The sequence below is a fragment of the Rana temporaria genome, chromosome 10, assembly GCF_905171775.1.
Source record: "Rana temporaria chromosome 10, aRanTem1.1, whole genome shotgun sequence".
Classification (NCBI taxonomy): Eukaryota; Metazoa; Chordata; class Amphibia; order Anura; family Ranidae; genus Rana; species Rana temporaria.
The window spans coordinates 54,292,605-54,306,251 of NC_053498.1; the positions used below are offsets into that span (position 1 = coordinate 54,292,605).

Consider the following 13,647-nt stretch of genomic DNA (forward strand, 5'->3'; position numbering starts at 1 on the left):
AGATAAAGATGCCAATTAAAATGTTGCTGGGTTAGAGTTTTTTTGCTCCACTGCTATCTCTAAAGGTATTGTTTCCAGAATTCCAGCAATGCAGTTATGACAACCATGGGCCAATAATAAGCCTGTGAGCTGAATTTATTAGTTCCTGGACTTGTAATCCTGCTACAAAGTGCTCTAATATGGCAAAGTGCAATAATTTTCTGTACATTGACATTGCGTTTGAAGTGCCTAAATATCCTGCCTGTAAAGATACTGCACTTCCCGTAAGTCTCTCATCTATTGGTAACTAGACTAGAGCAGACGTAGCTCTGCCCTATGTTTCCTCGCTGCATTATTAATCTATTGCTTACTGATTATTATAAGCGATCTTTAGTTTCAGAGGTGTACAGGGGTGCTTGATCTGATCTAAGAAGAATGTATAATATATTGGATAAGACTATAAGCACCTATAATTGTAAAGTATGAAACCGAGACATCTCCTAAATAAAAAATAAAGTTCTGGGACTCAAGAAGCATATAGGAAGGAAGGGACCTAGGACTCAAGTGGTTAAAGAATCGCCTTGTTAGGTTATTTTAATATACTATATAATTTGTAAATCTAGCTAAGACCCCACTTCCTGTCCTGCTGACAACAACAGGAAATAAGTGTAACTCTCTGACAACAACAACGACCAAAATAAATATTCTTTTCTTTAATAGAGTAGGAAAAAGTTAGAACCCCAGATTTTCATTTCTGTCTGTGTCCCTGTTGCAGATTTTCTTTCTTTTCCAGTGTGCTGAAACAATAGTCAGCATTACAGGGATTAAATCTCTCTAATGAAGCCCCAGGTAGTAATTAATACTCCAGAGAAAATGTAATGTTTTTGGCTTACATCCACAAAATATACTGTCTATGCCCCCACAGGGGATATTTCTTCCTGACAACTGTCACTGGGGAAGGAATTGTGAGGAAATAATGGGGAGACAGACAACAAAGAGACAGATAACAATACAATACTGACAGAGTCTATGAGAGTTCCCCTCTCATAAAAATTATTGTTGATCTGACAGAAATGCAATTAGCTTCTAACTTCCTGTTTGCGCTGCCAATACCATACATTTACTGATCTCAAATCCCAAGCAGTGTTGTCAACCCTTTCTTCCTGACTATCCTACAAATATTATTTCCTACTCTAGATTTATAAATTGCTCAGCAAAAAAAAATGCTGCTGCCTTGACTCCAATAAGCCAGCCCGTGTACTTTATGTAAGGAAAGGGCTCTTGGAGATTGTAGTTCTAGGGACATGCCTCCACAAACAGAAACTGACCTCTTAGCAGCTGCCTCTTCATATATTTTACAAGCCTGGTGATTATGTCACAAACAATAATTAAAGCTGTTTCTCACTACAGAAGGAAGGTCAAGTAAAAAAAATATATTCTGGACAGGTTATAGAGGGGGGGAGGTGCACGGAGTTTTGGGGTTAAATTTATGCAATGTGTAAACAGAACCTTTAAGTTGTATTGGTTCATTGAAGAGACGTTTATCATTTTACTGTAATTTCAAAAAATCATCTAAATATATAAGGTCATCCACTATCTGGAGGTAAAAGTAGAAATGGGCAAGGTAGTGATGAAGAACAAGGGAAGATCAATATTCGCATAAAGGGAGGAAAAAAAGGGTCATCTGAAGAAGATAATACAAAAGAAAAGAAGAGTCTATTTTTTTTATAATGAATGTTTATCAATATCATCTATAAATTAATATTATGGTGAATTCATTTATAAATAATCTGTTTAGATAATCTTTCCTCTACTGTATGTTTTACACTGCATGTGTTGGTAGTGTTTTCTTTTACAACAGGTTTCTGTAATTTTTCTAATGCAAGTTTAAAAAACAGTAGTGATCCTATTTCTAATTACCAGCTGCTTTTAATTTCTTCCACTGACTGTCACCGATACTATAGGAATTAACTAAAAGGCTTACTCTAGCCAAACTTTTATTTATTTCATTTAAGTTTTGGTTATTTTGGCAAATGGATATTTTGGCAAATTAATATTTTGAGAAAGGCCTGAAACTTCTGTCAATTTTGTATTGTTCCCACCACACACACACACACACACACATTTCACCCAAAAGGAAATAGGTGTAACTTTCTGACAACAACAAAGACTGAAATAAAATATCTATCTGTCTCTTTTTTCAGTCTGATTTTCCGGTATATGGATATAATGGGGAGACAGACAACAATAAATATAACAAGTTCTGAGGCCTTGTACACACGGTCGGACCAAACCGATGTGACTGGTCCGTCGGATCGTTTTCATCGGTTCACCTCTGAAGTGGCCGTACAGCCTGATATGTGTACACACAGAACGCGGTGACGTCAAACACACGACGTGCTGAATAAAATGAAGTTCAATGCTTCCAAGCATGCGTCGACTTGATTATGAGCATGCGCGGGTTTTGAACCGATGCTGTTCTGTACTTACCATCGGTTTGGTCCGATCGGGCAGCGGTCCATCGGTTCGGTTTTAAAGAATGTTTTAAAATTTTGGACCGAAGGAAAACAGACCGATGGCCTATACACACGGTCGGTTTGGTCCGATGAAACTGAACTTCGGTTCATTCTCATCGGTTCGGTCCGACCGTGTGTGCGGGGCCTGAGGCCCCGTACACACGACCGAGGAACTCGACGTGCCAAACACATCGAGTTCCTCGGCGAGTTCATTGTGGAAGCCGCCGAGGAGCTCGGCGGGCCGACTTTCCTCATTGAACAACGAGGAAATAGAGAACATGTTCTCTTTTCGGCCCGACGAGTTCCTCGACGGGTTCCTCGCTGAAAAGTGTACACATGACCGAGTTTCTTGGCAGAATCCAGCTCTGACTGAGTTTCTGGCTGAATTCTGCCAAGAAACCCGGTCGTGTGTACGGGGCCTGAGATTTCCCCTATCTAAAAGCAATGAAAAAATATTAAATTGCTGCTTGGGTCCTTTTTGGGAAAATTTCCCCTCAGTTCCTGTTCTGTCTGACACCCAATAAATAGACATGAGAGAAAGAAGAGAAATCTCCCAAATGATGACATTAGTTGACAGATGCTATAAGTTATTCTTATTCTAAGGCCTCGTACACACGAGGGGACATGTCCGATGAAAACGGTCCGCGGACCGTTTTCATCGGACATGTCCGCTCAGAGATTTTGGTCTGATGGTTGTACACACCATCAAACCAAAATCCGTGCGGACAGAATACGCGGTGACGTGACGACGACGTGAAGGCGACGTGCCGGCGACGATGACGCGGCGACGTGCGCGAACCTGGAAGTTAAATGCTTCCACGCATGCGTCGAATCACTTTGACGTCATGCGCGGGTTCTCGGGCCAGCGGACATGTCCGATCGGTCATACTGATCATCGGACATGTCCGGCAGACATCGTTCCAGCGGACAAGTTTCTTAGCATACTAAGAAATTTTTGTCCGCCGGAAAACGGTCGGCTGGACAAATGTCTGCTGGAAAACGGTCAGACGACCGAACATGTCCGCGGAAACTGGTCCGGTCGTGTGTACGAGGCCTTAGATAAAACTAGTTTGGCTAGTGTTGACCTTTAGCTAACTTAATCACGTGTTTCTATATTATATATTTAATCTCTTGTTACTATTTTATATAATCCGAATAGAAAATGGCAGTGATAGCCATGAGAATAATGGGAAGCATGAAGGAAAACACAAGGGAAGACATGACTCTTCAGAGAAAAAAAGTAAGTTAATTTCTGACCAAGATTTATCCTTCTCTAAAAAAAAAAAAATTCCTTGAAGTAGACCTGAAGGTAAAACCTTTTTTTTTCATGTTGGAAATAAAAAGGCAGAGTTATAACTCCTTTCAGGAATTTTGTTTTCTATCTGTATCCCAGCATGGAGATTTCTCATCACTTTCTATGCCATAACCACAACAGTAATGCCCCATACACACCATAGAATCCATCCGCAGATAAATCCCAGCAAATGGGTTTCAGCGGATAGATCCTATGGTGTGTACACGCCAGCGGATCTTTATCCGCGGATATATCTCCCCTGGGATGGATTCCAGCAGATCGGATATTCGCTGACATGCAGAACAAATCCATCTGCTGGAATCCATCCCAACGGATGGATCCGCTGGTCTGTACAGACTCACCGGATCCATCCGTCCTAAGGGATCCCCCGCATGCCTCATAATGATTTGACGCATGCGTGGAATTCCTTATATGACAGCGTCGTGCACGTCGCCGCATCATTATCGCGGCGACGGCGCAACACGTCATCGCCAGAGGATTTCGGCGCGGATTTCAATGCGATGGTGTGTACACGCCATCGTATAGAAATCCGCGGAAATCCTCGAGAGGATTTATCCGCAGAAACGGTCCGCTAGACCGTATTCGCGGATAAATTCTCCCGTGTGTATGGGGCCTCAGTGATAGTAAATCCCTCCAGAGTGAGGAAAATCCCTAGTAGTCACCAGGCTCACGGTGGCGGTGCTGTAAAATAAGAATAAAATATGATCACAATGTTCCGTGAGCTGTATATCTGAAAATTATAGTGTTGACCTTTAGCTAACTTAATCACGTGTTTCTATATTATATATGTAATCTCTTGTTACTATTTTATATAATCCGAATAGAAAATGGCAGTGATAGCCATGAGAATAATGGGAAGCATGAAGGAAAAAACAAGGGAAGAAATGACTCTTCAGACAAAAAAAAGTAAGTTAATTTCTGACCAAGATTTATCCTTCTCTAAAAAAAAAAAAAATTCCTTGAAGTAGACCTGAAGGTAAAACCTTTTTTTTCATGTTGGAAATAAAAAGGCAGGGTTATAACTACTGTCAGGAATTTTGTTTTCCATCTGTATCCCAGCATGGAGATTTCTCATCACTTTCTATGTCATAACCACAACAGTGAGTGATAGTAAATCCCTCCAGAGTGAGGAAAATCCCTAGTAGTCACCAGGCTCACGGTGGCGGTGCTGTAAAATAAGAATAAAATATGATCACAATGTTCTGTGAGCTGTATATCTGAAAATTATAGTGTTGACCTTTAGCTAACTTAATCACGTGTTTCTATATTATATATGTAATCTCTTGTTACTATTTTATATAATCCGAATAGAAAATGGCAGTGATAGCCATGAGAATAATGGGAAGCATGAAGGAAAAAACAAGGGAAGAAATGACTCTTCAGACAAAAAAAGTAAGTTAATTTCTGACCAAGATTTATCCTTGTGATATAAAGTTGGCCTCTATAGGGTACATATGGTATAGAATTAATTAAAAGTACAATCATCCAGAATTCTAAATTGAATAAAGGTTGGAATTTGGGTCCCAAACCAAAAACCAGGGAAGTTGTGGGCGATTGGACTATTACGGTACGATAAACGAAGATAAGGAATGCACATGTAAAGGAAAGTACAATTTTTATTAATATTGCTGTAAAACAATAAAATACAAACAAACATGAAATTAAAAAAGTGACACTCCATGTGTATCATCACAGTAATCGACCCCTAGAGGGGTCGATTACTATGGTGATACACATGGAGTGTCACTTTTTTAATTTCATGTTTGTTTGTATTTTATTGTTTTACAGCAATATTAATAAAAATTGTACTTTCCTTTACATGTGCAAGATTTATCCTTCTCTAAAAAAAAAAAAAAAATCCTTGAAGTAGACCTGAAGGTAAAACCTTTTTTTCATGTTGGAAATAAAAAGGCAGGGTTATAACTCCTGTCAGAAATTTTGTTTTCCATCTGTATCCCAGCATGGAGATTTCTCATCACTTTCTATGCCATAACCACAACAGTAAGTGATAGTAAATCCCTCCAGAGTGAGGAAAATCCCTAGTATTCACCAGGCTCACCAGAACTAATGTTCCCAATGGAAGATTTCCCCTCTCTTCCTGCCCTGGTGACCATTCAAAGTTTTTTTTTTTTTTTCACTTTCAGTGATAAAAATCAACAGGAAAAATAGAAAAGGTGCATCTCTTTAATGGGGATATGGACATAAATAAATACCTGGCTTGTGTTCTAATCCCTCCCTGATTAGATATGGAAAAAAATAGGTTTTACCTTCAGTTATATTTAATTCAACCTAATAGTTACAATTTTCATTACCTTTCAAATGTAGACCATGTAATCCCCAATACTAAAACACTGACCATTGATCTGTGCTGTTGGGTAGCTTAGAAGAGTCCAGTAAACTAATACTGTACACTTTACCATAATGTAATACATATGCATTTTATACATGCCAGCCCTATTAAAATATTGCAACTAGTGTAACTCTTGACTAACATAAGACTGAGGTTGCACAGTTTAATCAATTGTTATTTATATTTAAAAGAAGACATTGGAAAAGTCCTCCTTGAAGACATAGACTTGGACAGTGGCACTGTTCCAACTTATAGCCCAGAAATCACAATAGAGCCGATAATTATACCTCAAACTGCTCACATACTATATGAAGATAACTCAAAGGGTACAGAAGAAGTAGAGAGTAAGTATAAATAAGCAGACATATAAAGTTCCAATCTAGCCAAGTATTTTATATCTTTAAACCATAGCTCAAATCAGATCATAAAAATATGGCATTTGCATATATTTCTACATTACCTTACACAGGTTACATACATGTAATCGGTAAGGAGGATTACAGAGACACTGTCCTCTTTCCAATGCAAGGCAAGGTGACAGTGTATTCACACAGGGTATCCCCTAACCACATATGCTCACCTTACCTGCACCCTCTTGCACCTCCTTGCTTAATGTTTTTTTAAATATAACCTGTGGTATGATTTAAATGGGAGCTTTCACTGATGATCTAGCCTTATCAATATGCTAGTTACACAGGGCTGGATTCACAAAGAGTTACGTCGGCGTATCAGTAGATACACCGATGTAACTCGGAATCTAAGCCTGTCGTAAGTTTAAGTGTATGCTCAAACTGAGATACACTTAAACCTAGCTAAGATATGACGGCCTGCGCCGTTGTATCTTAGGGTGCAAATTTTTCTGCTGGCCGCTAGGTGGCGCTTCCGTTGATTTTGGCGTAGAATATGAAAATTACTAGATACGCCGATTCACGAACGTATGCTTGCCCGTTGCAGTAAAGATACGCCGTTTCCGTAAGCGTTACGTCACGTAAAGATAAAGCTGCCCCCTAGGTGGCGTAGCCAATGTTAAGTATGTCCGTCGTTCCCGCGTCGAAATTTGAAAATTTTACGTAGTTTGCGTAAGTCGTTCGTGAATGGGGCTGGATGTATTTACGTTCACGTCGAAACCAATATGTCCTTGCGGCGTACTTTGGAGCAATGCACACTGGGATATGTACACAGATGGCACATGCGCCGTTCGTAAAAAAAGTCAATCACGTCGGGTCACCAATCATTTACATAAAACACGCCCCCCTCATCCCCATTTGAATTAGGCGCACGTACGCCAGCCACATTTACGCTACGCCGCCGTAAGTTAGGAGGCAAGTGCTTTGTGAATACAGCACTTGCCTCTCTGACTTAAGGCGGCGTAGCGTAAATACGATACACTACGCCGCCGTAAAAATGCACCGATCTACGTGAATCCAGCCCACAGTCTTTCTTTGTAATCTAATGACTTTATATTTCCTTACACTCTGATCTAGAATGAGTATTACATTTGTATCATAGCCAGTTACCAGGCACTTCTAGAAAAAGGTCAACAGCAACCTTAAAGTGTTAAGCCGTGTACACACGATCGATTTGTCTGATGAAAACAGACCGAAGGACTCTTTTCATTGGACAAACCGATCGTGTGTGGGCCCCATCAGTCTTTTTTCCATCGGTGTTAAAAAATAGAACATGTTTTAAATTTTTCCTGTGGATAAAAAAACGATAGAAAATCCGATCGTTCTGTGTGGAACTCCATTGGATAAAAATCCATGCATGCTCAGAATCAACTTAATTTTTTTTCGGCTTGTTGTAGTGTTTTACATCACCGCGTTTTGGCACAGTCGGATTTTTGACTGATGGTGTCTAGGCAAGACTGATGAAAGTCAGCTTCATCAGATATCAGACAAAAAAATCCATTGGATTAGATTCCATCAGATATCCGATCGTGTGTACAGGGCTTAAGTGTATTTTTTTTATGAACCAATCTGCTACTCCAACCCCCCCTACTCATATGTAAAAATCCCACCTCATAGCTTGGCTTGATCAGGTTCAGACAAGAAACAGCTCAGCACTCACTTGAATGTACTCCAGTGCCTGGACTTTAAAATCTTTGCGCATACATGCTGTACTTCTATAGTAATTACTCCTAATCGGCGCATGTACAGAGTTCAGATTATGTGCCCCGTTGCATTACATGAATGCACACCGCATTGTACAATTTCTAAACTACACTGAGGAGAAGGCTATAGCTATGCCCAATTGGGTGGCCAGTTTAAACAAAGATTTAAAATTAAGCTGTAGCACAATATAGGCAAATTAAAACAAATAGTATCTGCATGTCTCACTTCCATCAAAAAAATCCCAAAATAAGCTATTGTTTTCACACACTACACTGTTGATGACCAACAAGTTTGAAACATATCTATGCAGTTTGAAATGAATGACTCTACATTGTTAGGCTGTAGTTTTGCTATAAATAAGCTAAAAGCACTGGATAAACTATTGGCCCATGGGTATGAAAGAATTATTTTGTTTTCCACTCCTATCCTAAATTGAAGAATAAACCATATATTTTGGGACTTTTTAAGATACCTTCAGCTATCGTGCTTCTTAAACACTCCAAAAATCGCGCTTATGGTACTATGTACCATTATGTACCATTAGTATGTACTACCATTGTATGTATGTACCATAGCGCGATTTTTGGAGTGTTTTTGTGTGTTGGTACTTCCAGGTGCCTTTATTTTCGCAGCTCTGGCTCCTCTTTCCCACACCTTATTGATGAACTAACCAAGTAATACTTTCATTAGGAACTTAGCTATAGCTGTTTCAGCGCCTGTGTATTTGTTGAGTTTTCATATCGTGCTTCTTACTCATTCAGTGAGGGCCATTTTTGATTAATTTCATTTAATTGTTGGGATATACATTCGCTGAATATATCTATTTTAAAATAGATCTTTGTGGGTAAGAGGTGGGTTTGTAGATAAAACTGCAATGTTAGTGTGGTAATGAGACTCAGCACTCTACTAATGTTTTAAACTGACACTCCTTTAGATCTAATGATGTAACATTATTCACAAAATAAAAAAGCATAAGTGTATACTTTGATAATACAGTGCAATACTTAATACTAGTTGTGTTACATTTAAAAGCCAAGAAACCCATAGAGCCTGCAGTACCTGAGCCTGTGGTACCTGAGGAACCAGTGATACCCACAACCTAGCCCTGACCTAGCTGTACCTCCTCAGAGCTACCTGAGAGTACCTGAGACCAGTGAAACCTACAGAGCTTGTGATACCTGAGGAACCAGTGAAACCCACAGAGCCTGTGCTACCTGAGCCTATAGTACCTGAGACCAGTGAAACCTACAGAGCTTGTGATACCTGAGGAACCAGTGAAACCCACAGAGCTGTGCTACCTGAGGAACCTGAAACCACAGATCTGTGCTACCTGAGCCTATAGTACCTGAAGAACCAGTAAAACCCACAGAGCTTGTGATACTTGAGGAACCAGTGAAACCCACAGAGTCTGTGCTACCTGAGCCTGTAGTACCCGAAGAACCAGTGAAACCCACAGAATCTGTGCTACCTGAGCCTATAGTACCTGAAGAACCAGTAAAACCCACAGAGCTTGTGATACCTGAGAACCAGTGAAACCCACAGAGTCTGTGCTACCTGAGCCTGTAGTACCTGAAGAACCAGTGAAACCCACAGAGTCTGTGCTACCTGAGCCTGTAGTACCTGAAGAACCAGTGAAACCCACAGAGTCTGTGCTACCTGAGCCTGTAGTACCTGAAGAACCAGTGAAACCCACAGAGTCTGTGCTACCTGAGCCTGTAGTACCTGAAGAACCAGTGAAACCCACAGAGCTCTGTGTATACCTGAGAACCAGTGAAACCCACAGAGTCTGTGCTACCTGAGCCTGTAGTACCTGAAGAACCAGTGAAACCCAGAGTCGCTACCTACCTGTGTAGTAGGAACCAGTGAAACCTACAGACCCGAGGAACCAGTGAAACCCACAGAGTCTGTGCTACCTGAGCCTGTAGTACCTGAAGAACCAGTAAAACCCACAGAGCCTGTTGTACCTGAAGAACCAGTGAAACCCACAGAGCCGGTGATACCTGAGCCTGTGGTACCTGAGGAACCAGTGAAACCCACAGAGCCTGTGATTCCTGAGGAACCAGTGAAACCCACAGAACCTGTAGTACCAGAGAAACCAACAGAGATTATAGAACCAGCGCCTGCTACCTCACCAGGTAAAAGAGACTTTGCTTTTGAAGTTTTAATAAAAGCAAATATAATTTAAAAATGATATTTAATATCAAATGTAATGGTTGGTCCAGGGGCATTATGTGAAATCAGTGGGCTTGTGTGCAAAATTATAAGCTGAGCCCCATTGCTTGTTTAAACAAAAAAAAAATGTGGTGTGCTTAGTGCACAGTGATGAAGAGTGGGCATGGTTTTCACTGCACCAGGGGTGTTGCTAGAATTGTAAAGGACCTATTGTTCCTTTGGGAAATTAAAGTAGTGTAGTAATGCGGTGCATGCAGTGCTCTGCAGCGAATGGTTGGTGTAACACTGGGAGGGAATATACTTCAACACAATAAATTTGTAAAAAATAAAACACTGCCATTACATATGATTGTACACAGGAAATAGAGAGATAACACTTCATCTGAACCTACCTTACAGAAGAACTTTACTATAATAGCCAGGGACTGGTTAACTACCAGCACTTTGGTTAAGCGTTAAGTACAATATAGTGTTTATAGCGCAGGAATTTTTAATGTACACTATAGCGTCTATAGCTCAGGAGTATGTACCGGTAATTTAAAATATAGTGTATATAGTGCAGGAGTCTAATGTAAAATATAGTATATATAGTGCAGGAGTGTTTAATGTACAATATAGTATACTTAGTTAAGGAGGCTGCAATGTAGAATATAGTGTATAGTGCAGAATTTCTCAATTTTTTTTACTTTTGATTTACCCTTGGAAAAAGGTTTGAGATCTCAGGGAACTCCTGAAATAATTTTCAGATATACAGCTCACGGAACATTGTGATCATATTTTATCCTTATTTTACAGCACCGCCAAAGCATTCAGGAGAGTCTTGTACCTTTAACAAAGATATTGTGGCTGATGGACAAACTGTGGAACTTGATTGTGTCACATGGTAGGACAAACTATTTTTACACATTTCTTTGCTGATTGGCTGGGAGAGGTGGCTTGTAATTTTGTGATGGTAAAGTGCTTCATGTATGCCAGCAGACACCTCCTAGTAGATCTAAACATAAAAGAATGGCCAGCAACAATCAGGCCATCTTAATAGCATCATGGGCCCCTGGGTAAAGTAATGCTCTGGGGCCCCTACAATGATGACAATGCAGGTAAACAGACATCAAGTAGGTAGGAGGCAGACTGCCTCACTTGTGTATCTATCACTCTCAGTGCCATCATGGGGCCCCCAATTACAGGGTAGAGTGGGCTCAAGGACCAAGTGCAGGGGCCCCCATGCAGCTAGGGCCCCTGGGCAGTGCCCAGGTGTGCCCTCTCATTAAGACAGCCCTGGCAACAATAACAATGGTATATTTTAAAGGGGTAAATGTGATAGTCACCAATAATTTACTGCAGGTGAATCTTCCTGGTGCAGATGCGTTAAAAGACAATGATTGTTTAACCTGCATTGAATGTTTGGTCACAATATTTTATAAATGTGCCTCTTAGTATAAACATTACAAATATAGTAACATAGTTTGTCAGGTTAAAAAAAGACACAAGTATATTTCATTCAATCAATAGAAAAAAATAAAAATAATAATAATAATAAATGAACAGAAAACCTAGATATACAGAACCATATACCCACAGTTGACCCAGAGGAATGCAAAACCCCTCATAAATCATGGTCCAATTTACTTTGTAGAGAGTGAAAAAGAAATCCCTTCCTGATTCCCTAGAAGGCAATCAGATATTCCCTGAATTAACAATCCCTGATGTTATAATCTATATATGCTAATATCCAGTTAGATTGTGTTCATTTATGAATGCATCCAGACCTTTTTTTAAACAGTCTGCTGAGCTGTCCAGATTTAGACCTTGAGGAAATCTATTCCACATTTTCAACCACTATCTCAAAGCTAAACCGAAGTCCCCTGGTAAAGGCCAACATTCTGAACTTTGCATTTCCACAACCCCAAAATGTTTACCATGTAGCAAAGGGCCTGGTGATGGGCTGCTAATGCACCAATCATGTGCAGGGACCGCCCTGTCAGATCGTCGCTCTCCTCTACTGTATGGGGGGATCGGATGAACACAGACCCTCTGTCCGTGTTCATCTGATCTGCAGAAGGATGGAAAAATAGAATTTTCCTCTGTCTACAGAAACAGAGCATAGCGGAGACAGATGAGATCGGGTGTCAGCGGATGTTCATCTGCTGACATCCGCAAGCCCATAGGGATACATGTATGTCCGTAGTTCATCCTAAAACGGATGTGTGAAAGAGTCCTAACGATACCTGCTAGTGGACTACAGTCCTAGTTTATATCATATGTCCAAGCTACTACATTTACACATAAAGCTGCATCTGACACTGGTACCACAGGAATCGGGGAAGCCACTGGGTGAGACTTGTATGGTGGAAGAAACATTGTCACTAACAGGGGAAGTCTAATGTATCTGAAGCATAGTTCAAGCACAATAAACGTTGAAGCCTTTGAATTTACCCTGTACACTTCATACCACCACCAATAGGAAACGTGAAAATCAGCATAATCAAAGTTTTTTGTGAAAATGTCAGCTAAATATATTTTGTTACTGAAAACCACGTTAAGGATACCTCCCCACATTAATGACTGTCTTTTGTGTTTTAGTAATTGCAACAATGGAGCCCTGACCTGTGTGAAAAATATGAGTTGTCCAGGTAATATCCTATGTGCTGTATTTTCATTTTTCGTTTTCAGCAAATTTCCATTTTTTGTAGACTTGAAAAGACCAAAGAGTACTTGTCAATGCCAATTTTTGGCCAGCTTTTATGATGTCCTTGTTACTTGACATTTTCATAGAAGATTGTTTGGCTGATTTATCAATCTACTTATCTCTTTCTGCTATTGTCCACAATACTCTAGAGGTGTATTCATAGAGCAGCAAATGCGACATTCATTGAATGTATTTAGTATATGTATTTTAAATGACAGTGATTAGTACCAGTATAGTTTGGGTAGAAATTATGTATATACAGTATCTAGTACTATTGTTTTACTGCATTACTGTGGGCTGTGGAATTATTGTGAAGTAACGTGTAGTTAAACTAGTTATCCTAGGTGACAACACTAAAATTTAGCTCAACATTTAATGACAGTATTTAACATTGTTTTTTTTTTTTATTGTTTTTTTATTTAATTAATTGAAGAATGCATTGCAAATAACATGCTGTAAATTTATTAAAGTATAACTAACAGCAAAACTTTTTTTTAAGTTTTGGATAGAGTGGAGAT

At 39.8% G+C, this 13,647-nt stretch overlaps 2 protein-coding genes across 2 annotated transcripts in view; both read left to right on the forward strand.

The window, feature by feature from the left end:
- Nucleotides 1-5,202, forward strand: part of LOC120916574 (uncharacterized PE-PGRS family protein PE_PGRS54-like) — a 94,843-nt gene extending 89,641 nt beyond the window's left edge. Inside the window, exons 42-44 of the mRNA XM_040327624.1 lie at nt 3,655-3,735; nt 4,635-4,716; nt 5,122-5,202. Of these exons, the coding sequence (XP_040183558.1) occupies nt 3,655-3,735; nt 4,635-4,716; nt 5,122-5,134 (176 nt within the window). The 3' untranslated portion in view covers nt 5,135-5,202. The remainder of the gene's footprint in view (nt 1-3,654; nt 3,736-4,634; nt 4,717-5,121) is intronic.
- A 569-nt stretch (nt 5,203-5,771) lies between these two features.
- Nucleotides 5,772-13,647, forward strand: part of LOC120915832 (otogelin-like protein) — a 147,359-nt gene continuing 139,483 nt past the window's right edge. Inside the window, exons 1-6 of the mRNA XM_040326638.1 lie at nt 5,772-5,811; nt 6,352-6,504; nt 10,043-10,102; nt 10,185-10,406; nt 11,239-11,326; nt 13,024-13,073. Coding sequence (XP_040182572.1) covers nt 5,772-5,811; nt 6,352-6,504; nt 10,043-10,102; nt 10,185-10,406; nt 11,239-11,326; nt 13,024-13,073 — 613 coding nt within the window. The remainder of the gene's footprint in view (nt 5,812-6,351; nt 6,505-10,042; nt 10,103-10,184; nt 10,407-11,238; nt 11,327-13,023; nt 13,074-13,647) is intronic.